At 37.4% G+C, this 27393-nt stretch overlaps 1 protein-coding gene across 1 annotated transcript in view; it reads right to left on the reverse strand.

The window, feature by feature from the left end:
• The window catches only part of CTDP1 (CTD phosphatase subunit 1), a 101074-nt gene that overhangs the window by 42208 nt on the left and 31473 nt on the right, over positions 1 to 27393 (reverse strand). The window contains exons 9-11 of the mRNA XM_027721513.2: positions 21586 to 21727; positions 19107 to 19337; positions 12940 to 13105 (exon numbers count right to left, since the gene is read on the reverse strand). Of these exons, the coding sequence (XP_027577314.2) occupies positions 12940 to 13105; positions 19107 to 19337; positions 21586 to 21727 (539 nt within the window). The remainder of the gene's footprint in view (positions 1 to 12939; positions 13106 to 19106; positions 19338 to 21585; positions 21728 to 27393) is intronic.

The raw sequence follows: 27393 nt of genomic DNA on the forward strand, positions 1-27393 counted from the left end.
AGCACCTCTATTAAATGTGTAGCCACAACCCGAGTAGTGGAAGACTGCAACAAGAAACTGAACAACGGCTTGGAAAAGTTCTGTTAGAAATACCTGCAAATCTCAGAAAACAAAACCAAAAAAACCTGAAACGGAACGGAAACTCAAGCTGCATGCTCAAGTTCAAATGCTACACATTACTAAGTGTCCTGATTTCACCTCAGGCAAACCTTCACCTTAAAGAAGGCAGTGAGCGAATCCCCAGATAACAGCCAGTTGCACTCAAATTCTGTTACACACTTTTTGTAGAGATAAGCACTATCTAAATATCCAGAGACCCAAATACCCAAAGAGTCTGTTGATGCTATACAAATAGAATACTAAGGTACAGAAACTCCGAGGGAGCACGGAAAAAATTCTTATACTCCTTTGATGAACTTCAATGCAGAGAAATTACATTTCAGGTGTGCAAAATAAACAAAGACTAACATCACTAATTTTTCCTAGTCAACAAAGACTGGTAAAGACTAGTAAATAGTAAAGACTAGTAAATAGTAAAGACTAGTAAATAGTAAAGACTAGTAAATAGTAAAGACTAGTAAATAGTAAAGACTAGTAAATAGTAAAGACTAGTAAAGACTGGTAAATAACTATTCCCTTTTTGTTTAACACAGGTTTACAATTCAGGGATTTCAGCTTGCTGCATGCATGCGTCAGCACAGCTCTCACCTTATAAATCTTTATAGCAACAGGTTAAAAATTCATAAGTCTACAGTAGTACTGCTCAACCTTGTTCTAAAACAAGGCAGTATCACACTTTGTTCTCAAAGTTATTTTTTATACTTGAAATAAAATATATTTCGCTGAAATGCAGCAAGGAACAGCTTTGTCTTAGAATTTTGCAAGACTAAGAACTGTCAGTGTGGCTATTAACTGAGGCACAGTTTTGCCAGATGTCATAACTTTCTTCTTATTCCTAGAGATTTAGCAAGAGACATGCACAATCTAGATTTTTTTCAACATCAATTAATCTAATTTGCTAATGAAAGAACACCTGCACAAGTTGTTTAAATACTGCCACAAAATACCATTGACATATTAGGTTACAAATCTTAACATACTATTAAAAATGACACATGGCAATTTGAGAAGGCACAGAGCCCAGGCTCTGAGTGATCTTTTCTGACATCTCACTGCCAAGGGGAGACATCTGTAGGAAGATGCTAATGAACTGCTAAGGGCAGCATGATATCAGTATGTTAGTATCATGGAATTAAAAAATTTCTGAGCTCCTAATTTGGTTTTATATTATTTATGTTATAAAACATAAATCTGTGTAAAAATTACTTAGCATAGGAATACTTAGTCTACTTGTATTGCTTCTTAATCATTACCTCAGGGCAAGCTTTCTTTGGACATAAACCTCATTTTACAATAATTTTTTGATTAAAATATTTACAAATGCCCTCTTAAAAGCATCTACTGTCATGAAGTTCCACTTATAAAACACAAAAGAAAAAAATTTATGGATGCTCAACACATCTGTTGTAGCATTTACCTTCATGAGCATTTTATAGAGGACAGTATATTGATGGCCCAAACCTAGTAAGCAATGGGATTCTCAGGTAACAAATTAGAATAAAGTGTCATTTACTGCTAAAGCTCACTCCCACTCTGGCCCAGCTGATTTAGTTTCTTTCTGACACACAGAGGCAGCTTTGAAGAGGTGTGGACAGGTTTGCTTCATCACTGCAGCTTGTTGTCTGTCCAAATGGCTTTTAAAATAGGATGGGACAGCTCTGAATACATACTCACTATTTTATCTGGAAATACCTGCTGAACTGGTGGAAAGAATTTTAAAATATTTTTTTTTTTTTAAATATGAGAAGTGATACAGGTTTTTGCAGCCTGCATTTCTAAACAGAAACAGTCAGCTTTTATGAAAAAAGCACTAGGACACTAATCTACATATTCTCTTTCAAGTCATCCCCAAAGGCATTAGTTAATACTGCAGCCAACCTGCAAGTACACTTAGCACATTATCCTTCAAAACTTCTGAGAAGCATTTAGGGCTTAACCCATTTGATTATTCCATTAAAATGAGAAATTCCAAGAGCAGGAAGGAGCTTGATTTGAACTAATTTTCAATCATTTTAACCTGAATTACAGATTTAGACTACATTTGAAGCTCTAATGTGCTTCAGCTCAGAGACAAACAGTAAACTTCTGAAATGCTGCAACTAAAAATGCAGTGTCTTACTGTACAGTGTCATGATCAGAAAACATTGCCTTCATAGAATAAGTCACAACTGTGGACTTTACTTGAATAGATATAAGAACCCAAGTAATCCTCACCCTAAAAAGAATAGATATACAAGCACAGAAAATTTCTGATACACACAATATGCACACAACCCCTCCATTTTTTAGCACCTCAACTGTTTCAAAGCTTTCTCTCAATGAATCCTTGTTATCAGATGTTTTAATAAGTCTCTTAGCACAGCACTAGGTTTCACCATCCCAGGTTAACTGAAAGCATATCTTTCGCTTAGAGAGACTGAATATTCATTGCTACATACATATTTCAGAGAAAAATAAGATTTTTTTTCCATTTCAGATGTTGAACTCCTGAACTTCTTGTTCAGCATGATATGAAGCTGTTCAGAAGTCACAGTCTAAGGGAAATTGAAAACACTATGGTGAGAACAAAAGACTGGCAAAAACTGCTTTTGTTTACCTGCAAGTGTAAGCTTTCTGCAGGTACCGCAGCTGCAGAGGAAAAACTCCCACCATGTAGAGCAATTGGGATACAACAAGGCTTGCTAGCTCAAAACCACTGCTATATAAACACATGCTGTGTGCAGTATAGATTTATTCACTCATACCATGAAGAAATCTACTCTAAGAGGGGTGAGCCAGCTTGAATCTGCCATGACTTGCTAATTTTAACTTAGAATTGCCAGACATCAGCTGGCTTCATGAAGCATTATTCAGTTGTCATGAACTTCCCCTCTTCAGTAAGCCCGATTAGTTTGGTTTCATTATCACAAGAGCCAAGAGACACTTATTGATGTGTTCAAGCTAACAAAGCCACCTCAAATAATGATCAATGGAGAAAACTATTTCTGAGCTGGTTTTACGAGAAATTTAGGGATGACAGTGAAGACATGGTAGTTCTGAAAGGGTTTCTACTGAACTGGACAATGGGACTGCAAACAGACTCTGCACAGGCAAGCATGCAGCTTTTAAGTGAAGCAGTATAGAAATATGAGCACTACGTATGTGGAAGTGTCCTGCATACCTAGCCTACTCAATAGCCAGAATTAGGCACGGAAGCAGTTAAGGGGGAAAAAAATGAAAAACAATCCAAAACACTGAAAAATAAGCCTAGCAGCTGAAGAGTGGTCAGTTTCTACAACAAGCTCAATATTAAGGTGATGAATACTATGCAGGTTCTGATATGATCTCTGTGTCATGGTATGACAGCTATATGCAGTCCTCAATACCTCTGTGATGAAGTAAGTTTGATGTTGGAGCACTGAAATATCTGGGATAGGCAGCTGCCTGTGTTCATCTCAGACAAAGCAGTATCATCACATTTGCTAGGAGGAGAATATTGTCCACAGCTGACTGTGACTCTGGGCAAAGAGAAAGTGCAAGCTCATATACAAAAACTACAATACAGAGTAACAGTGATGTTCTCTCAAAATCTGAAATTAACACCACTACTGTAGACACGAAAAAGTTATAACAGCATGGTCATTTGAGTAATTATTCATTTCGTGACTCATTGCAGCAGGGAACTTTGTGCATCAGTAGGGGGCTGTGGTTCTGCAGCTTTTCATAACCTCTGTTAAAAGTTGCACATGGAATGGAAATCTTCTTAGTGGTGCTGACACAGGAGCTAGAACACTGGGAGCTGACAGACTTTCACACCAGGGTAGAGTTGAGTGACTGTATTCAGTGTGTTCTGAAGCTGGTGCCTGACAAGAATGAAGACCATCAAAGCAAAGATGTTTTCCCTTGAAGATGTCTTGGAAATTATGGATTACAATTATGCATAAATTGAATTAAAAAATAAGTCACCTTAAGATAACTGATAAGGAACAGTTGATTGTAATGGTACAAACTGCCATTCAGTGCTACATTTAGAAATAACCCGGCCTTTTTGTCACCAAAATGGACTTGCATTTTTATAGCCCCAGAATTCCAAACACAAATTAAGTCTTCTAGCAGACTAGCTTTATGCTGATATTTGTAAAGATTATAGACAGCACTTAAAATACATTATGATATACTGCATATTCATATTTCTTTGTATGTTGAAATATAAGAGAATCTTGATAAAACCAAAAAAAAAAAAATCATAAGGAAACAGTTCAGACTTAGACCAGGACTTGAGCAGACACCTTTAAATATCACTCACAGAGAATATCAGCTCAAATTTAAATGTAAAAACATGTTAGAGTTGTGATGAGGCTCAATCAGGCCCTGTATGCTGCTGCTCAGAATTATGCTAGGGATCAGCTTGCAAATTGTTTAACATGGCTCAAGCAACTCATTTTTAACTGTGGCCAATTAGTGTTGACAGCCTAGCCGCATTTCATTTAGCGTATGGAGGTAGAAGTATATGTTAAAATGAGGTTACTGAACTCTATTTAAAGAGATTTTGCCCCATTTTCAGTGAGTAAACAAGCCGTTGGAAAAGGCTTTCAATTTCTCTTTACTAAGGCTAGGCAGAGAAGGCTGCAGATACACAATGTACTACTAAAGTTGGTTGAAAAACCTTCACAAAATGTATGGAAAAGCCTTCTTCCCAACAGGATAACCAACCTTCAGTTTTTTAACACCTTACACCTACATTCTAGAGGTGGAAGTTTTATAGAACTATGTTCCATTTCATATGGAACAACATTAGAATAGCACATTTGCCATAAAACCAGGCAAAGTTTAAAAGTCAGAAACATTGTTCATATCTGCAGAAACATACACAAAGCTTAAGATTTAATCTTATTTGTATAATAATTTTTACTCTATGCTTGGCAGAATGATAGTAACATGGAAAAAGAAGCTACTTTTCTAAAAACCCAAGTTACAATGGAACAACTTTGTGATCACCTTTGGAGGAACAGCAGAGTATAATATCGCATTTTAATTAACAACTTGCCATGACTGCTATCAAAGTAATCCTTATATATCTAAGTAATTTCCACTTCTATCTACGAAATGCAGATATTTATAGTGTGCCAAGCAAATGCCAAAAGGCTACAATGTGTCCCATATTTCCTCATGGCATACAAATTAAAAAAAATAAATCTAAAATGAAAATAAGACATCCAAGTACACCATTTTTATGCGCTTAAATAATATTTTCTAAGCAACCTGTGTAGAAAAATAGAAGAGATTCAAAGTTGATTGCCTACTTGAGATAATATCAACTTAGATAAAAATCCTTTTCCTATTTTGGTAATCAGTCGTCTCCTTGTAAAATATGGTATTACATAAAAAAGCCTTTTTCCAAACACTTAAAAAAGCTGCTAAGGCAAGCTTGAACCATGATGCCCTCTTAAAAAAAAAATAAAAAATCAAAAACTAGCAGATAATCAGCTCTATGCAATTAGTGCATAAACTAATGGTCTGCAGAGAAACATCAGATTAAAAAAACCAGGAAAATATATGTTTCACATTTTGATAATCCATTCGAAACTCACAAGCCCTATCTACACTGCAAGTCTTTCTATTAGCTGAATAGCAATCAAAGTGTCAATATTTATGGTCAGGATGATTTAACTTAAACGTGACCAACACTGCTTTCCAAAAAAATATGTTTATATCTTCTGTACCTAAAAACCAAATAGAAATGCGTTGCTGCTTTTTAGAATTGTTTCTATTTTTAAGTAAAAAATGAATTCTTCAAAGCAAAACAAAGAAAGGCAGAAGCAAACAACAGATACCCAGCTTCTCTTAAGTGCTCGTCTTTTCTCTCGCTATGTCACTGTACTGGTATCTAATTCTATGCTGCTGATTCTCACTGCCAAACTATTACAAATAGTATTGGAAAACTCTACTTATTTCCCTGCTAATCAGATGAGATATGGGCAAAATAACTGCTTTAATATTTTAATACATTAATGTTTAAGTACTTGTGTTATTTAACCATATTAGAGAAGGGTCAATGTCAAAATCTTAAACATGGGAAAGCAGTAAAAATACTATCTATCCTTGATATACAACAGCTTTAAGCTACGCTCCTTACAAAACAGTGTTACATTTCTGGCATCAGCCAGCCAGCCACCACACCATAGCAAGTGCTTCACAAAGACAAACCAGCACCCTGATTCCTGGCACTGTAGCCTCTCCATTTGTCTCCAGAAAACTCATCTCTCAGTGAAAGCAAGCGACACGTTTAGTCCTGCTGGGTTAAGCCATTCCAGAATAAGCACTCCAGAATAAGCTGTCCAGAGCACAGGGATGAGAGGGGACACAAGAGTCAACATGTGAAGGAAGGTGACAAAGGTAGGTAAGGAAACAGACAGCACCAGGAAGCATCAAGGCTCACAGCAGACCAAGGCCAGCCCATCTGAGAGTTCCCAGGTCTGCTTTTGCCAGAAGATACTTTGACAAGTTGTTTTCATCCAGTCTCTTACTGTCTTGATGAAGAGCAGCATGTTTACCTTTGTTACGTCTCCATGTGTTTTTTCACCCACAGTTACCTCAAAAATTTTTTCTAAAGTGTGGTCTGAGTGGAAGTTGTGTAATGACTGCAAAACAAGACTTCATCGCTTCTGAGGGCCAAGGTACCTGGATGGCAACCACTAAAAACAGCAAGTGTGCACAAAGCCTCATCCTTTTAGCTTCAAAAAAGGCTATAATCTGTAAAAAGGGATTGCTAACCAAGTCCAGCATCTGCACAATTTGTGACATAGTACATGCTAAGGTGTCACACGTGAAATTCTGTAAAAGAAATGTAGTTGTAGAAATTCAAAGAACTGCTAATGTGTAATGCAATATCCAAGTGAGCCCCAGGCTGCTATTATTTTGTTCTAGAGACCACATCCTCCACATTAAATCAGTACTTTTTAACTAACCAAGAGGCTAACAACTTACTGAGAACAGTTTTCACCAAATTGAAGGAGAAAACCCCTGCTTCTTAATTCACTGCATGGTACAGTCACTAACTTGAAATAAAAAACAGAATTTAAGGGATAAATCTGCTTAGATAAAAGCAAAATGCAGAGTGACAAAATGGCCTTATGCAGGAGCACAATGTTGCAATTTCAGTCTTTATATAAGGCACATAAATTCCAACTTAGTTAAAAGGAAGAGAATGTGCAAAATATGTCCCAAATCAAGAGAACCATGTTGAAGCAAAAGTAGTTCATTAGGCAATTCCCAGTCAAGAAAAATCCCTATACTTAAATGCACTGGTGCACAGAACATACCTTTGCAATGTGGTCACTTTGCAGCTGCTGAGTACATATCCCAACCAGATGGTAAGAATCTTTGCAGCTCCACTAATTGATGTGAGAGATAGGAAAGCTGGAGGTCTGACTGGTATCAGATTCACTCCCTCTCTTCTCCTCTCCCAAGTCCCAAACTGAGAGGAATTTAAACTAGCAAAATATTTTACCTTAGATGGCAGAGATGATGACACTTGACAAGATACAGATGCTACTCTCAAATACCCTGACAAAAACACAGTTAACAAACACAAAAACATAAGGATCATTCAACTAGTAAACTATGTGCGCACAGTTGTTCCAGGACATTAGTAATCCTGGGCCATCTTGCAAGAGAAGGCACCACAAATTATAAATAGAAATCTTTCTGCCTTACTGAACTCAATCTTATTGCCTTACTGGAAGTTCCTTTTGAACTTCCTTCTCATCAGTGAAGCCCATACTGGGGTATCTAAAAATTGGTCCTGAAAGCACTGACAGATATGAGTACCTATGGCTGTCTGACTTAGACTGTTACTTCCACTCTACTGTGGATGCAGCAGCAGCCTAGATATGAGCAACTGAGGACAGAATCTTGAGCTCAGTTCAGGGTAGTTTCTTTTTCCTTCATCACAGACATTTTATAAGGGACCATCTTGGAATCTTTCTATGCATTTCTATTATTTATATGGACTGGTGAATTAGAAAGTACTCGAAAAATAACATATGGGAACTGTACTGACAGCCAGAGAATCATTTGTAGCCAAAAGAAAGAGAGGAATGAAAACTCTTGACCTTGTTTACTTATTTCATGGCCAATAGATTTATCATACACAAGAATGTCAACGTAATTATGAAAGGGACACTGATTAGAAAAGGAAAAGTCTTTAAGATTATATAAAGCTGACTCAATTTTTAAAAGAAGTTAGCACAATGCAGGAGGCTAAAAAATCACCTTTTGGGTCTGCAACAGATATCCACAGAGAAAGAACACATTTACAGAAAAGCGAAGTCAAGGTCCATCAGAAAGCAATTAGTATGTCAAATCAAACACAGTTTATTAATAACACATAGCACACGACAGCATTAGGATTAGATCAACCTCACTAGGTAACTGCACATAATACTAGCCCAGTCACATAAAGGTTCTCTCCAAATATAATTTTGGAATACAGATTTAGGAGAAAACCATCCTTAATGAAATGGAATTAGCAATAGCTTAAACAAAATAAAAACAATTTCTAAACCAGCAAGATTAACAGAGTTTGTTAAATATTGACCTTGTTGGCCTTCTTTAAACATATAAGTAATTTTGTCAGTGCAGAAAGGAATCAATATGCTGGAAGTTCTCAGGAGTGGTTCTCAATGAATTCTGAAGAAACATCCTCACAAAATGATCCATGAGTAACCTCAGGGAATGAGAACTGCATGGCATCCTGTACTGAGACAACTGGTTAGAATGGAAAGACACACGTACATCTTCGCATAATTTGTATGTCATTCCCGTCCTTTGCACAACTTGCTTTAGCTAATCAATCTTACTTCTGGAAATCAATAGTGTCATCTGAAGCCTGGGTTCTACCTTCTGGTTTTTGTCAGTAAACTAGAGCAGATCCACAGCAACATTGTAGTGACTGGTAAGTCAGCAACTTCCACCTAGCCCACGGGAAGGATGATGATGTCACACAATTATATCAAGGGTTCTGTATCTCTGTGGTGAGCAGGTGAGCAAGTGGATTCCTAGTGTAATGGGGGACAAGAAGAGCTGCAGACAGCCTCGTCCTTTCTCCCTACAGGACAGGCTTCTGCAAGTTACTTTCCAACAATCACTGAAAGGAAAAGTAGATACCTTCCCTGTAAGTGATAGTATTGGTTTTGAGAAAACAAAAATCATCCTGGTACAGTTATTATGGACAAGAGAGATTTCTAGTTAGTTATTGACTGCATTTAATTGTTTGGAAACCATTCCTTTAAAGATTTTTAGGTGGTGAAATATAAACAGCATTTTAATTACAAAGTCATCTTTTGCAGGTTATGTAGAGGATAACCAGTTATTTAGAAATAAAAAAAATTATCCAGACCTTTAAAAAAATCACTATAAGCAAGCTAATTTAACTGGCAGAATTAAATTCTGCTTCCCTTTACCTTTCTGTAACAGAGACAAACAGCATCAACCAGTTGCAAAGCACCTGTGTCTAGCTAGCACAGAAAAGAAAGGAGTAAAACATTCTCCTGACTGTGAGGAAGCAGCATTAGCAGGCTGTGTATTTCCCAAGTAGGGATACATTCCTTGTGTGCTTACCCTCATTTCGCAATTGCCTTTGAACTGAATTCTATTACATTGAATACTCTTGTGCTTGCACTTCCCTAAAGTTCAAACAGTCCTTTGTGTCAGATGGAAGAAAAGCCACCATTGGATCTGGTCTCCCAGATCTCTGGCACTGAAAAAGATACAAAAGGCTAAGTGACCTTTAACTGCAATCCAATAGCTGAGATGCTACTCATTTCCTTTGATTTGCTTGGTATCCCATAGCACAACTACAGTTAAAATAATAAGAGAAGGTACAAATCCACATAAGATCAAGTTTTAGTAGAGATGCCTATCCATGGTAGCTCTTCCTCATGGAATCATGGAACAGCTAGTGCTTTTTTACTAGAAAAAGTGACAAATATTTAAATAGGTTAAAGATGGAAAGGGATTTAATTTGGGAATATATCATAATTAAATTCTCTTCAAAAGCTTTCATTTTGATTCTTCTAACAAAATTCTCCCAATATATAAACTACATGCAAATTCTCTATTATTTGGGGCTGTGTGACCTTTCACAGATTTTTGCAAAGAAAAAGCAAGATTTCCTTTAGATGGTTAAGTGCAAAGGAGTTACTTACTGCTAATTATGTCCATAGAAACAGTATATATGAATGCTTGCATTCCCTATTTAATTTCATTGAAAAAAATCCCAGTGCCTAAAGCTAAAAGACTCCTTTTGATCTTATCCGAATTTGCAAGGGAATTCAGTAGAAATACTGAGGATGCAGTTTTAAGGCTTTAAATGCAGTTCTGCCTTCACTGCTCATTCCCAGCTCTTTCCACCTTCTGCCTGCTCCTAGCACTAGTACTCATGCAGCAGCAACGATGTGTTATTTCTGGAAGCTGGAAATCATGAAGATTAACCTGGAAAGTGATCTTTTCTGCCCCAAACAGCTCCCTGAGCTTGCCTGCTGTATGGTCCCATGACTACCAGCAGTGTAGGGGCAAGGACACAGCAGTTGAGACTCAGGTTGGCTTACATTGCAGCAAAGGCACACTGGCTTCACTCCTCTCGGACTGCATGCTCCTAACCCAAACAGGCTCAGCACTGGCACATGTAGCTGTGGAGCAAGACATCGCTTTTGCTCTGCCAAGGCAGTCTGCAGTCAGCTGCAGATCTTGTGGCTGCCATAAGCACTAGAATGGATACAAATAAAGCAAAAGCATTTTTGTGGTAGAAAGCAAAAATTTCACGTCTCTTAGTGACATGATTTTAGAAAGGTTCTTACCCTTTAACATGTTTTGAAAAAGAATGAGCTAGGGGCAAACACTTTTCTGTGGAAAGTAAATCAGTCACAGTGAACTGATATTATGTCCTGTGTGCAGCCTTCCTCTATGTGTCAGTGCTAACACTGGATCCTTGATCTAAAAAATGTTGGGAAGCTAAAAGACCAGAAAAATCCCACCCCACTTCTGCACCAAACCTAAAACATACCCCCCCACTGGTTCAGCTGCCCAAGGAACAGAGAGTGGTGGAAGGGAAAACTTCTGGCAGTACCTATAACCTCAAATCATACTCCTGGAACCAAAGCTAAGTCAACTATGAAAACAATGCACTGGAATTTAGGCTTCATTTGTTCTGAAGTTCATATAGTCTAGTTTCCAAACACAAATGTGCAGCTTAAGTAAAAGCCTAATTTAAAAACAAATCAAAGTAATTTAAGATATTTATATTTGTAGGATAAGTAGAAAAACCTTATTTTTTTTAGTCTTAACTGTAGCAGTACAGAGAGCAATCAATCACAAAATGAGCAGTGCCAAAAGATTCAGATTTTTTACAATGTTCCTAAATAGTATCTTTAAAAACAGAACAATAAATACTTTATATGCAGTGAGTCTGGAAAACATGCACACTTCCTTTTGGCTCAGTGCACACATTGCATCAGCAATTCATTAATATTTTCCAAAATCCACACAATTAGAAAAAATGTTAGTACATAAAAACATGAAGGCAACCCGTAATAAAAATTTCCTTTAACTACCACTGATAACACAGATGGAAGGCACAGATGGATTCAGGGACTGCTATAATGACAAGAAGAAATACTATTTCTGGTAAAAGTTTGAGATAAAATGGGAAACATACTTCAGAACAAAAACCAAAAGAAATCAAAAGTTGTCAGCTCCAAGAGTTACCAGTTAAGTTAAAGCTTGAACTCACCTGAAATTCAAAGTAGATCATCGCAGCAGTTGAAAGTTATTGGACTTTTCCCTAGAATACTAGCCCAAAGTTCTTCCAAAAGTCCATATCAAAATTACACTGTGCTGTATACATAAACTCTTCCCTTGGTGAAATATGCAGTTTCCTTCTCACAATTTTATTATATTTTCTGAAGATAACTCAAGGCCTGTTATGGCTAGAACCTTGGAATGAACTTACTGACGAGAACACGGAAAGATATATGCTCCTGTTCCCACCCCAGTGAACCATCTAAGCTCAAAGATGAATTCAAGCTCCAGGGCCACTAGATTTTACAGTAAAGTCATACACAGGGTTACAAATTCATGAAAATATAGTGCACAACGATAAGTATTTTTATCTGTGTGTATCATTTAATGTTATTTAAGATGGTGGTTCATTTGAAAAAAAGAACACAGAACAATAAGTGAAAAATAAGAAGCTGCTAGAGGTTCATAATGAATTTCAAATAACATGCTTTTGTATGAAAGATGTACAGTTCACTAACAGAAATCCCCCTTCACCTGCAAAACCATAATAGCTACAACTCAACAGCACCCCAATTACATGTCTACAGCTAATGAGGCCTCGTGCTCCCATTTGTCTCCCCGATCTTCTCCACAATTTGTGCCTTTTGTATCTGCAGACCTCTCTTCTCACACCCCACCGATTTTTGTCCAGATTATTTTGAGATCAACTTTAAAAAGCCAAACCAAAACAACTCTAAAGTGACACAAGGCAAAGCTATCCAGAGAGCAAATATGATACCATGTTTTGTGTGAAAAAGCTATACTTAAACGAAGTTCTACTTTAAAGGCCTGCTTACACACCAGAGTATTCTGTTCTGCTTTGCAGAACATAACTGCATTTTAGCCTGAGCTGTACTTTTGTCTGCTGTGGCTTTCATTTAAACTTACTATAGTGGCATACAAGGTCAGTTCATGTACATGCATAATTTAACAGAAGTTAAAATTGTTATGAATAACTAACAATCATTATGTTAGAAACCTGTCAGAATAGGTTACGCTCACCTCTTTATCCATACTCTCTAAATCCTCTTTACATAGGGTGTACAGGGGCATTGTCTCAGACATACTTGGCTGGCGTTTCCGCTTAGATGGACCAGGTTGCTCCTCGTTTTCACTTGCTGGTAATTCTTCTTCTTCAAACAACTGCTGCTGATGCGGCTGAACAACTCTGAAAAATTTCAGGGGTCCCATATAAGAAAGATTTACTTAATTTACAGCTTGTTTAGAAATAAAATCCTAGAAACCATTTATGACTGCCATGTATCTACGACTTTGCTTAATAAAGTTCTGTGCTCATCAACACAAGAAAGACTAAGTCTCCCGCTGAATACTTTGTTCAGTCTGAAAGCTTAAGTTTCTATTCTACCTTTGACAAGGTACTCATTCTCCTGCCTTCTCATTGTTCTTATAAATAACCATCAAACCTTTCTTGATACCAAAGTTTCAGTATCTGCAGATGCATTGCCCTTAAAATAATTTAATATTTGTGCGCAAATGGAGTTTCTTCATCACTTGATACATTTATTATCCAGGAAGCAATTCCTACATTCCAACGCATTTTTCATGATCTATGTTATGCTTTTATTTTTGAGTCTCAAAGTACACCTTCTATTTCTCAACCTTACAGACAAGAGTTTTGCAAGTAGAAAGCTCAGCTCGGCAGCATCAATTTTTACTTTAGATATCTCCCAGATGCTAGGTCTGGATAAGATGCAAAAGAGACAGTATTTCTTTTTGGTTAGTGTATTCATATATGGAAGCATCTTCTTTTAGTCTGTATTTTATTACCTTGTTAGTTACTTTATTTAATCCAAATATGTAGATAAAAAAAGGAACGTCAAAATGTTAATTAAAATAAAACAGTCATAACTTCATGGGAGTTGCTTTATCATAGTAATAAGAAGTTAGACTACATGTAGAACAACTTCTACCTTTCTTGTATATATTTTTTCTGTGAATATTACTTAGCTATGGAAGAGTTGCAGAAGCTAAAACTACTACACAACACAGTTTAACTACAAGCATTGGACCATCACACTAACTTCCCGAAACACGTTACAGCAGCTCAGCACCACCCAGAACTTAAAGGTCACAGATTATTTATGTTGGTCATAAGGTGGGGGGGGGGGAGAAAGACTACTGCAAGCAGGTATAAAAGTGACTGTATTTGAAATCACAAGCTGTTTCCTATTGAAACTACCATGTGAGAGACCATCAAGCTGTTTCTGAGGGTGATGGTGACTGAGAAATAGTAAAGCGGACAAGAGTTTCTGCACAGGATGGCTACTTCTCATCAAGTTGGGATTTTCAAGGAACAGCTTTAGACCAGGAGTCCTCCCAGAAAAACCCCATTATTAAGCTATGCAAATCCAGTCATAGGTAAAGTTCTACAAAATTGTTTCTCCTCTTGTGAATTTAACAGCTTCTTAGAAAGGTTATCTAAATATCAACATTTTTCTACATTAGTACTTCAGTTCCAGAATGTATGACATCTGAAAAGCTGTCAATTTTGCTCATTTTCAGGGTTCATATTTCCCAAATACACATCTCTCTTCTCTCAGATCCCATGGTTAAGTGCAGGAAATTTCAGTTGGGGGTGGTGAGGGAAAAGAGCCAAGCCACTGCTGTGCTACCCAGATGTGCACCCCCATCAGCACAGCAATATTCAGCAGCACAGCAGCCATGTGCCCCTTCGCAGTCTCTTGATTCTGTACAGTGGAACAGTTTGGATGCTGTGGAAATGAACTAATCAAACTGGTTTTTGTTAAGAGTTTCTCACCACTGCTAAGTTTTCTGTTCCCCCCCTACTGCCCCCCCACTACATGTTTTCTATTTTAAAAGACCATTCTTTTGCTATTAAATTGCTCTCAGACAGTAATTTTCATAGGTAAAAGAGGAAAACAATACAGCATTCCACTATATTTTCCAAAAGGACATTTTAAAGTACGATTTCCATACCTTTTTAATAGGTACCCTAGCTAAGAGAGGTGGTGATGCCATTTACATTCTTGGTGAAACAGAGAATGACAAAAAAAAGCTATAGGCACCTTACACAACTCTATTAAAAACATAAGAAGCTTGACCATGCCAAGAATTACAGAGAAGTTATATGTAGCAGGGCAGCCAAGCAGACTTTCTTAGACTAGAAATAAATCTAGCATATTTTTTAAGAACACATAATCATACTGATGACAAGAACTCCTCCTCTTATAGAATAAAATCTGAGATCATACTTGACTACATTATTACACACAAATATTAACCGTAAAATAACTGTATTAATAGATTCTAAAGACTTCTGTCAGATGTTTTATCCACTGTTTTCCAACTGCTACAAGGTAAGAAACCCTGAGCCTTCTCATGAAAGCATTCCAAAAGCAATATGAAACAAAGACTTCTTTAAGGTTTGTAAGACATTTTTATTTCCTCAAAGACATTTTCCAGGCTTTACATTTTCCACTTGCCCGTTAAGTTAAATAAAAATTAAAGACATACAAATGCAGGAATTTACATTTACTTCTAATCAAATGAGATTCATGAGTACTTTTTAAAAAATAATACCATATTCAACCCTGCAGAGGTTGGTTGGTGCTTGCCAGTCTTACATGCACAAGGAAATACATATACCAGGTTGGTTCAACACTTGTGGAAGTAAAAAGCACTTCTGTTGATATAACACTGAGAGAAAGCTAAAATAGCATTATCATCATGGAACTGTTAAAAATATTTAAATTCAACCCATGTATTCAATTTGGCACTTTATATTTTTGCTGTCATAACATGACTTGTAACATTAAGTAAAGAAAAACAGTAAAAATGAGCATGTAAATTCAGAAAAATTTATTAAAAAATTTATAAGCAAAATTAGTTTATAGAGGCCCTCAAGTATGGCTTCAGCCACCAACACCTGCTTGACACACCTCTTCAAACCAACCATTTGGTGCATCTTAGCATTATTTAAAACAACGGTGCCATTTATAACTTCTTACATGTAAATTACATCCATATTTTAAGCCTTGCCTCATCTGTCAGTGTATTATTAGCATTCACTAAAATTTAACTTGCACCATTATTTTTCTTTATTCTAGTCCAAGATGCCATTAGCATTTGTATTATTTTGAACAACACTACATTACACATCTCATGACCTGTTACAACTTAAGTGTTTACTGCAATGCTTGTAGAAAACTTTTTCTGTATGAAAATGCAAATTTGTTGAGATACACGAGGCATGTCAAAGCTCTGACACGAAGGTTATTTTTAAAGAGGAATCCTTCCTGTTCTCAGAGAAGAGCTGCTGGTGCTGCATTCCCTTCCCTTCTAGTACAGCTGCAAACTCTTTGTCACCCTTCTGCTCAGGCTGCAACAGCCATGACAAAAAGCAGGTTCTCGTGTCTCACAGAGCTGAGCACAATGGCAAGACCTGTGCCTGTCACTCGAAATGCTGGCTACACTAACTGAACCACCTGTAATTCACTGGTAACAGTTTCACTGGACATTGCATTCAGGTATTTAAACTGATTATATCCCATTTTAAATTATCTTTCAAGTTGAACCACAGAAACTGAAAATGTTGAACGCAAAATAAAAAGAGAATTGAAAAAGTTCTTATGAAATGGTACTTGGATAACTAGAAGCCCTTTTCAGTAACCAGCCTTGCAAGCAGGAGGTTATGTCCTAAGCCCAAGGAGGTCTATTCTTAGAATAAGAGACCAAGTACCATTGTTTTGCCACATGCAACTACCATGTCCCTGAGGGTTTCCTCTCACAGCAGTGCAATTCTGTTTCCCACTATCTGAAATTCAGAATCAGATGAAGATTTGAGAAACTATCAAAGATTATTAGAGGCTTTGACTGCACCCACCCACAAGAGGAGCGGCTGTGAGTGTTAACAACTTTAACTCTGCCTAAATTCAATGGCTTAGTTACAAATACTCTCATCTTTCTATAGGAAGTAAACATATGAGTATGTAAAGTCTGTCAGGACACAAAATACATTTCCCTGTACCAAGAAATTGCTGCACTAAGGTAGTTTTCTCTTAAGACCAGTATCACATCACGTTCTAAAGTGGATGTGAAGTTTTTTTAAAACCTATCATTGATGTATGCATTAAGACAAACCATACAGTACTGCCTCAGCTCTTCCTCAGTCGTAACACAGTAAAGCTGTTCCTACTTGGCTTTTTGTTACTTCACAGCCTTTGTGCTCTGCCTGCACTGTACTTCCTATCCACTGAAAGTACCTAAAGCAGTATTTGATCACTGCCCTGCTTTGCTCCTAGACTTTACCAAGACTCTCCTCAGCATCTTAACTGAGGATGGTGGAACTACTCTGAGGAATATATACATGCCCCAATTAAGACATCTGTATTCACAGGTCACTAACTTCACCACGAGGATCAAATCAACAGGAAACGGTCATGAAAATACTTTTTTCAGCATATATCTTATGCTCATGTCTTTTCTTACAGCTGCTTAGTTGTGGGGTGAAGTTGCAGCACAGAGTAATTGGATTCATCTTCTTAGACTAATACATCTCAACCCTGAGCATTTACAGTCAAAAAAAATGCTCAAATGAAATAATGGGAGTAGCAAGGCGACATAGCCTCTCTCCAGCCTCAAAACCTCTCTGTAGCTCTATAAAACTCAACTAAGAGGGCACCTGAAGTACACTACTCTCCTTTTCAATAAGATGCTCAAGTTAAGAGGCACCCCAGCATCAACAAAAAATACGCTTAGGTGAGGACAAACTCTTGAAGTTGTTGGCAAAGGTAGGAAAAACACTGAATGATGCATTAATATCAACATAACCCATTATACTGAAGAATCTTACAAGTGTTATGACAACTATATGTCATAAGAACATAAGAATGTGTATGACTTTCCCAGCTCTATTTCTAGACAAATTCCTTCCCACAATAACTCACAAAAAACCTCGAAAGCTTTTCAGCTCCTCTCTGGATACATGCTATGTCTTGATTATTTAAAGTTTTTAATGTTCATTTACAATGTCATAGTAAAGTAAAATACAGATTTTAAAAGACAGTTAAAAAGGAACTGAAAACGAGACATCTTCACAAACAAGAGAGACTCAAAAAACCTGTGTTGACAGCAACAGGGAAGCTGAAATAAAAAAAAGCCTATAAACAGATAACAACCGAGAAAAAAAAAGTTGAAACAATTTAATAACAGGAAGATAGAGTGGAAACATAAGCTACATTAGTATACTAAACCTTTACAAGTGACAACACTGAAAGTGGCAGGGAAAGGAGAAGAAAGGTAGAAAATTGTGCATTTATAGTTGTGATGTATATTTTTGGAGAACTGAATTGCTTTGTAACAACTGCTCTACTCTGATCATATCGTAAAAAGGAATGCTGATTGCATTTTACAAAGAAAAGCTTTGGCTTCAGTTGGATATTTTTTTACCACTGGAGTCAACAAGCCTTACTAAACTTGTTAGTATTCCAGAAAGTTGAATCTTTTATGTAGATAATTTGGCATGAATTTTAGGTATTTTACACATCCTTAAGAGACAAGTGGTGTTTTTGCAGCTTAACACAAATTTTGACAAAGTCCAAATGCCTTTGTACTTCAAAAGGCAGGTTGCCTCTTCCTCCGGCTGCTTTAGTGTCTTGATTTAGTGATCTAAGGATTATTAACTAGCAATCAGCCATATGGCCTTATTTAACAATACTCAGATAGCTACACCCCTCTTCCATCACTTCTGATATTCCTCAAAAACACAAATCGAATGCCCCATTTGAAAGAAATTAGATGAAGAGGAAAATTTTATAAAAAAGAGTCAAATGTTATCAGATATGTTTTAGAATACTGGATTGTTTTCTGTTTAGAAGACCCATTAAGAAACATTAAGCTGCCCTGCTTCAGAGATTAGTTACTCTAGCATTCTTTAGAGCACACAAACTACACACTGAATTTATTTGATTTGAGGTTTCTAGTTGCACTTTGGTGAGGAACAAAAAGCACCTGGAATTGTAGCATCCCGATTTCACTTCAGCTGACTATTCACTTTCACTGTTTTTCTTGGTTTTTTAGAAAGCAAACAAAGTAAAGCAAAGATGACAATTTGATCAAAGATAACAAGGGTTAAATTTACTACAGTCTAAAAATATAGATGAAGTGACTCTTAGCTATGCTTTAGGTACCTGAAGGATGAGTGTTCACCATGCACTGGTAAGGTGATGGGAGGAGCTGGAGACTGGATGTACATTGACTGCCCAGATGTCTGTGTGCCTTTCCTGATTAGCTTTCCAGTGTTAGGATCATACAGTCGAACTTCAGGACCAGGCTGAGACTTCGGATGGATGGGTGTTGGGTGAAATAGAGCTGTCTGAAATGTGCTGGGTGTATCAGGAAACGTGGCAGGGCTATTCTCTCTGTTAGATGGAGTTCAGAAAAAACGGCATTAGAAATTTAAATGAGCTATGTAACCAGAACATAAAAAATTAGCATTCCTTTTTTCTACGGGAGAAAGAGAGGATATGGCTTGGAAGATCTCTGAAGAAACATTTCTCCACCCCCATTAAAGTCTCACTGAATATAAAGCAGAAAAATGCAAATACTCAGATAATGTCATATTTACATTATTAAAATATTATTAAATGTGCCTTAAAAGTTCTAAAAATATGAAGTTTGATATGGCTTCCAGGTAGTTACAACAGCACAACTTGAGTAGCATGATAATCTGCAGACACGCACTAAAAAGAAAAGAGGGCTATTGTACCAGATCTTTGTATTTGCTCTCCAAATTGACTCTGATAGAAAATAAACATACAGTATTAATTTGCAAGTCACTCAAACTAAGTTTTTAAAATACTAAGCTGCCTATGATGCATTTTAAAACAATTTTAGAAATGTCAGCAGAAACAGAGATAAGTCTGTAGGAATCACCATTATGACATACTATCCAATTATCATGAAATGCCACAAAAAAGAAAGCCAATTGAATAATTAAAGAAATCAAATAAAACAGCATGTTATGTTCCATTAAAACAACGCTATATTAAAAAAAGATCCAATTAAATTACATTGTAACAAATATTAGAAGTGACACAAAAATGGAGTTTTTACCACATGCTTTTATGGACATTTCTGAAGTAGTCATGTAGCATCAACATTTAAGGTCAACCAATCCCAAGTTTGCTTTTTTTTTTTGCTGTTTTTAACTTCATTTTATATGCAAATATTTTCTCAGAGTTCATCCCCTTCCCTAGTTTATAAGTGCCTTGGACCAGTAATCGTTTCCAAAGTGGTTGCACATACTGGGTTAAAATGGAAGTATTTGCATTAAGATACATGTGTTACTGACTAAAGCTTGGGGGTAGGGGAAGTATGAAGTTATGCTGTATTGTATTTGAAATGCAGAAGTAGGAAAAAATATCATGTTTCAATAAAATTCAGTAAATTAAGATAGGTAGGAAGATTAACATTCATTCTAGACATCAAAAAGTGATGTTCGCAATTCACTGTCCACATCTGACAACTCAGCTGTGTCAGACCTCTGAGACAAATTAGGCATCCCATACAAGTATTCCAAAGTTTGATTAAAAAACATCTGACAGTACTTTTTAAAAACTAAGTATTCTAGTCAAGCCATAAGTAGGCTGCATCTCTTTCCTCACTTACAGGGATTTCATGTCTCTACCTAGTCTGCCATTTGATAAAAGGTTTTACTTCCAGATGTTTCTTCTTTTGGCATCTTTGAAGCATTTGATGTCTTGCACACACACATTCTGCCCACAAAGGGTGTCTTTATCTTCTGAGCAGAAAGTAAATCACTAGCCTACTCAGTCACACCAACATCAGTTTAATACAGAAAACCCAATATGCTATGCCCCTTCCTGCCTAAACACTTAAGGGAGGGTTCCCCATTAAGCTTCTGCTAATGTGGATCTATCCAAACAGGTAAGTCAAGAAGCAGAAGCTGGCTATACGATATTTTGTCGTAAGTTACTTCAGCCATGTCACTTTCCTGAAGGGGACTGCTATTGATAGCCCTCTGACTTCCTCTGTGTTAATAAAGTTTTTGGCTGCCACTTCTATTTACTGTCATACTAGTGCACTGATTATTTTTTACCTTTTCTTTTGCAACATTTTTCCTTATCCCAAAACCACCTCTCACTACTTCCTTTGTTCCAGTTTTTGCTTCAATCTTCATGTCTTCCAATTCTTATTAGAATTTTCTGTGGTATTTTTGTGTTTCTCCCTTTCTCCTCACTACCAAGTGTCATAAAAAAATGCCATACTTGACCAATTTTTCACGTTGTGGAAGTGTGTACATTTTTTGGCAGCATGAATGATCCTGCGCTGTGGTGACATTCCCTGTGGTTGAACTGACAAGGACAACTTCTCCAGCTGAGAACAGCTAGCAACAGTAACTGCTAAAGAAATTACTGTTACTAGAAGTTTCTCCCCATTGTGCTACTTGTGGAACTGCCTCCTCATCCCTTGAGAGTCCTCAGCTTAAGCAGAACAGAAATGGACAAAAACGGGGAGTTTTTCCATAAAATCTGTAAATATCGCACACCATTCTGAATTTGTCAGAAACCAATTTCATAGCTGCATTAATAAATCAGCATCACTGTATGAATAACCTATTTTCATAGCCCCCAAGTTACCACTTACCTGTGTGTTTTGATGTAGTCATCCTTCAAGGGAAAGAGCTGTTCCTCAACCTTGTCCCAGCGCTCCAGGCAGCTCCACAGCCAATCAGGGTTTACAACATGGAGGTCCTTGCAGTCCTGAGCTTGCCGTACTTTTTCTGTGCCTATTACAAAGCCAAACATAACATCACAGTGTTCCCAGAAACACAGAAGATAAACCAGTGTATAGTCAAAAGTAAGAAAATTTTGTGATCAATTTTACAGGGAAACAAAAAAAAGGAAACATTCCTCCTGAATCCAAAAAAACAATCCCAACTAATAAAAGTGAGAATCTAAATAAGACATGACAACCTGAGCCTCAAGATGGATGAAGGCAGCTTCGTAAAGAACTTGCACTATGGAAATAGTCCACTAAAATTTATACAGAAAACCTCTGCCTCTTCATGTTAGCTCAAAAAACAATACAAGTGCACTTTTGTATTTAATCTCCTTCATTTACATTTATCATAGTTTAAGCATAAGCAATTTTTCAATGATGTTAAAGCCTCATTTACCATACTAACTATTTTTTTTTTTTTTTTTTTTTTTTTTACACACAGTCCCCTGTTCATACAGTATGCTACCTTTTAAAAAGCAGCCATCCCCTCAACCTCCATTTGCCAGAAGTGGGGGCAAAAGCAGACAGTTTCATTCTTTTTTGCCAAAAGGGGAACAAAGAATGTGCAGTTAAACACAGAAGGCTAGCATGAAGCCCATATAAAACCATCAATAACGCAGTATGGGAGTAACAGGTCATCTCCAATTCTACTCTCTGGGGATGCCAGAACAAAAAACCTCAGTAAAGTTGCTATAAATGTTTGCCAAGAAGCATCAAAAACAGTGTCATGGTTTAATCCCAGCCAGAAAGTACAACACAGCAAGTCACTGACTCCTCCTACCACTGAGTGGGACTGGGAGGAGAATCAGGAAAAAACTAGTAATACCAGTGGTTTGAGATAACAACAGTTTAATAACTGAAACAAAAGTAAAATATAATAATAATACTATGAGCTCTTATCTGTTTTCACACATGTGACTTCAGCAATGAAGCCTCCAGAAAAAAAATCCACCAAACTTTAGAACAATTCTGACAAGGAAGCAAGTGATGTTTTTATCATAGTTCCCCAGAGTTTCATCCGCATGATTGTCATTTAACAACATGATTTTACTTGTTTCAATTAAGATGAAAATCTTCAAGTACTCATACTCCTCCATGTAATTTGAAGATGAGAGGAAATAGCTAATCACAAATACTCAATGCACTTTGTACAACCTGAACTACAATCTGCTGGGGTACAAATGAACTGAAATGCACCTGAGGATTGACCTAACTAGTTAGTTAGACAGTTCAGTTTTAAGACTTCTATAAATTTAAAGGAGTAAATAAACAGAAAGGGCAGGAGATAATTGTCCTTCACCAAACTGCTGAAAGTTTACATTATTGAGGTGCTGGAGCAGGTCCAGAGAAGAGCAACAAAGCTGGTGAAGGGACTTGAGCACAAGTCCTATGAGGAGAGGCTGAGGGAGCTGGGGCTGTTTAGCCTGGAGAAGGGGAGGCTCAGGGGAAACCTCATCACTCACTACAACTCCCTGAAAGGAGGTTGTAGCCAGGAGGGCGTCGGTCTCTTCTCCCAGGCAACCAGCAGGAGAACAAGAGGGCATGGTCTTAAACTGTGCCAGGGGAGGTTTAGGTTGAATATTAAGAAAAAATTTTTTACAGAGAGAGTAATCAGACATTGGAATGGGCAGCCCAGGGAGATGGTGCATTCACCGTCCCTGGAGGTCACATCCCTGGATGTGGCACTTGGTGCCATGGTCTAGTAACCACGGCAGTGTTGGATCAAGGGTTGGACTCGATGATCTCAGAGGTCTTTTCCAACCCAGTCGATTCTATGATTCTCTACTTTTCTTTCCCCAAACCCAATAGGAGTAGGGTTACATTTTCCTCTAGATACAAGTAAGTTTTTTCTTGGATTGAGATTAACAACAAAAAAATGTTTTGTGCCCAAATACATTTCTTCTATTATCAGCAGCAAATGCAAGCAATTCCATAGTTCAGGATATAAGAGCTGTACATATAAAGCTTTACTCCACACTAGTATCTTTGCAAAAAAAAAAAGTTTAAGAATACAAGATAAATGCTAATACAAAAATAAGTATTTCAAGATAAGGTCCTTTCCAAACAACAAATGATTTAGACTTGTTATATTTTAAATTCTGCCATGAAATAAAAATAAAACCACCGTCCAAAAAAGATTCACTGAAAACAATTTTAGAACTCCAACTGTTAATCCTAGCAGACCAAGAGGTTTTAACTGGCTAAAAAGTAGAACTCTAGTAAAGGAGGTCAGTGCACCCTTATCATTCATCCTCTGATTTAAGAAATCTGTTTTCCAATTAGTTATCAGTTACAAAAGTAATCAGCAACTCAGAGCACTTTCATGCAACAGTTCCTGGAAGTGAGCCAGTTTACAGTGCCAGAGGGAGCCTTCACCAGAGGTATTATTAACATTTATATAACCTCAATAGGAATTTTAGAAATACCTGCAGTTAGGAAGAGTTAAGTTTAAAGCTGCATTTAATTTTATACACAGGGTGTGTTTCAGAGGAAAGAAAGCAGACGTTCTGAAAGAGAATCAGGTTAAGAGATCTGGGAGAAAAAGAATTGAAAAAAGTAAAGACCTGGCTTGGAAATGGTTTTCTTTTGAGAGTAAAGGAAAAAAGCAATGACAAGAAAAGAAAAACAAAGAGGTAAGAAGACAGATGTTATAAAGTGGATGACAAAATCAGGTTCACAATCATACAAGTTTCAGGGGAAAAAGCAACAAGAGCAAGAAGTCCAGTGGAAGTTTAGGTACTTGTGCCCAGTATTAGATACCGAATCAATTAATCGGACACAACTAGCAATACTGTCCTGCACATAACAGCTCTGGAGACGGCTGAATACAACATACAAAGTAGTGATTTCACTACTAAGCACACACAACAGTTAACCCGAGCTGGTGATACAGCTGGATAGATAGACTGTGCTGCTTCTTTTGGACTTCATCAAGGGAAACCTGGACAAAACCACAGAATCGCATTCACCTCATGTTAAATCTATAAAGTTACATGAGAAGATGGCTTCCTCCAACTGTTTTTAAAGCTTATGTTTCTCTGCACTGATGATGTCAGGTGCTTCATTTTGCTGTCCCTTCCTCCCCACCCCCACATTCTGCATTCACGCATATCCGATTATTTCATACCAGATGTATTCTGATGAGTCAAGTAAATTCTTCTTCTAGTCAACAGGATCCTAACACAAAACTAAAACACAAAAGCTAAAATGGTACTATTACAGATGAACTTGTTACTGTTTTGAAACAACAGCTCTGAAAGGTATAGGCCATTAACATAAACTGAAGTTGCGCAAGAAAGACATGGACCTGCTGGAGCAAGTCCAGAGGAAACCATAAAGATGATCAGAGGTCTGGATCACCTCTCCTACAAGGACAGGCTGAAAGAGTTTGTCTTGTTCAGCCTGGAGAAGAGAAGGCTCCAGGAAGACCTCACTGCAGCCTCCCGGTACTTAAAGGGGGTTTATAAAAAAGGGAGAATGACTTTTTACAGAGAGAGATAGTGGATAGTGATAGAACAAGGAGAATGGTTTTAAATTAACAGAGGAGAGATTTAGATTAGATATTAGGAAGAAATTCTTTATTCACAGGGTGGTGAGGCACTGGAACAGGTTGCCCAGAGAAGCTCTGAATGCCCCATCTCCGGAAGTGTTCAAGGCCGGGTTAGGTGGGGTTCTGAGCAACCTGGAAGCTGTCCCTACCCATGGCAGGGGTGTTGGAACTATATGATCTTTAACACCCCTTCCAACCCAAACTATTCTATGATACTATGGAAGTTGGTGACACGAAGACTTGTGTATAACCAAACCCACCTCCCGAGGGTCAGAAGTCAAGTAAGTGTTTCTCACCTCCGCAACATCAAGGCTTTCTGCTTCCTCCCCATTTCTAATGTACCGCTGCCTATTGCACACCCCACCATACTGAAAATTGAACGAGACAACACATCAGTGTCTTCTCAGGGAGTGCTTTCTATTCCTGGCTGGCATCTTCACAAATTAAGATTTCACATGTATAATGTTCTTAGAGCTAAATTTGGTGAAACACCAAATTTAACCAGCTAGGAGAAATAGCAGTGCAATACTTAATATGCTTGCCTTCTCCTCTCCCTTTTCCCAGTGTATCTTCTCCTTTTGGAAGTATGCTTATTAAGACAAAACAGCAGAAAGACACAGTCCTTCTGATGCAATTAAAAACATCTGAATTATCCAGCTGGGCTGAAAATCACTTAGAGAAAAACTGTTTACCTGGACCACTTTTTTTGCATTGTTGTCTAATCACCTTTCCCTACTTCAAATTGAAAAGTCATTCCAAAAAGTTATAAAGGTACACAAGACTATGCACGTGAAGAAGCTAGGGTCCAAATTCATCACATCTACTCCCTTGACAGATACAGTCTGAAGCACATAATATTGGGAAAAACATAATTTTCAAACCTGGGGAACGTACCCATCGATTGTACTTTTGATCTTGCAAACAAAGGTTGAAAACATCCCCCCGCTAATGCTGTCAATTCATTACTAAAAAAGTAACAAAAATCAATAACACAACAATAAAAACTTCTACAGCTGTTTCCAGGACACAATTTTCACTAGAGCAGTTTATTTCGTCTTATCCAAAGTATGGAACACACTTGGCACTTAAGCAACATAGATAAACAAGAACTAACCTGTATATTTACAAAGACTAAGAAATGTCATACCGCTATTTGGCTTATGTTCACATTACCACCTAGTACAGCCCAACGGGGAGATCTTTCAGGGCAAAAGGGTGCTGGAGGAGCTATGCTCAGGAGTTTTCCTTTGGATTAGCTCTGCCCAGTCCTGTGGGCCAAATGCCAGGGAGTGCTCAGTTGACTGCAACCTCCAATTCAATCTCACCCATGAGGGTGAGATTCAATCTCACCACGTGCGCAGGGCTGTGCCAGGACAAACCAAAGTACACGATGGGGAGCGACCACCAGAGACACTCAGAAAACACTCTCCTGATTCCAACACTCCAAAATCAACATATCCTCATGGCAGTTTGTAACCAGGTTGCCAGACATTGCTTGGAAAATCTGATCACTAAAAGTTTATATTTCTCTTCAGATAATTTTTATACATAGCTCTCTATTTACAATCAAATCCTGAAGCTCTTCTGCAATAACACTAACCTAAGACAAGGTAGTCTGACCACAGTGTTTTGTCTAACAAAAATTAAGGGATCACAAAATGGTGGTATACGTGCTGTTCCAAGGTTACAGCTAACGTCCAGCTTTAACAGTGCACTGTGCTTTACCAACAAAAGCAACAGGGTTACCCAGTCACTGACTGAATTTAGAGTAGTGCTTAACTGGATTTTTTTTTAAAGACACAGGCCCTGAAAATATTTTTAAGAAAAAAAACCTGTTGACACATCACAGCTATGGGAAATGACATAGAATCAAACAGATTTTGAAAAAGAAAAGAAAAATTCAGGGCCCCAAGTTGACATATTTTCATCCCTACCACACTGCAATAATTTTTGACTGATCTGAACAGCTTTATCTGCTCCACCAGCAAAAACTCAATACAAAAATCAACTACAGTGTCTTTCACCTGTTCAGGAAGGAAAATAACAAGGTTTAAGAAATAGTGTGGTAACTGCTTAGCCAAGTGTGTACACAGCTATAACAACTCATCATACAGTGCAGTTTA

This window comes from Pipra filicauda, unplaced genomic scaffold (genome assembly GCF_003945595.2).
Source record: "Pipra filicauda isolate LSUMZ 115617 unplaced genomic scaffold, ASM394559v2 scaffold155_size1731166_pilon, whole genome shotgun sequence".
In the NCBI taxonomy this organism is placed as follows: Eukaryota; Metazoa; Chordata; class Aves; order Passeriformes; family Pipridae; genus Pipra; species Pipra filicauda.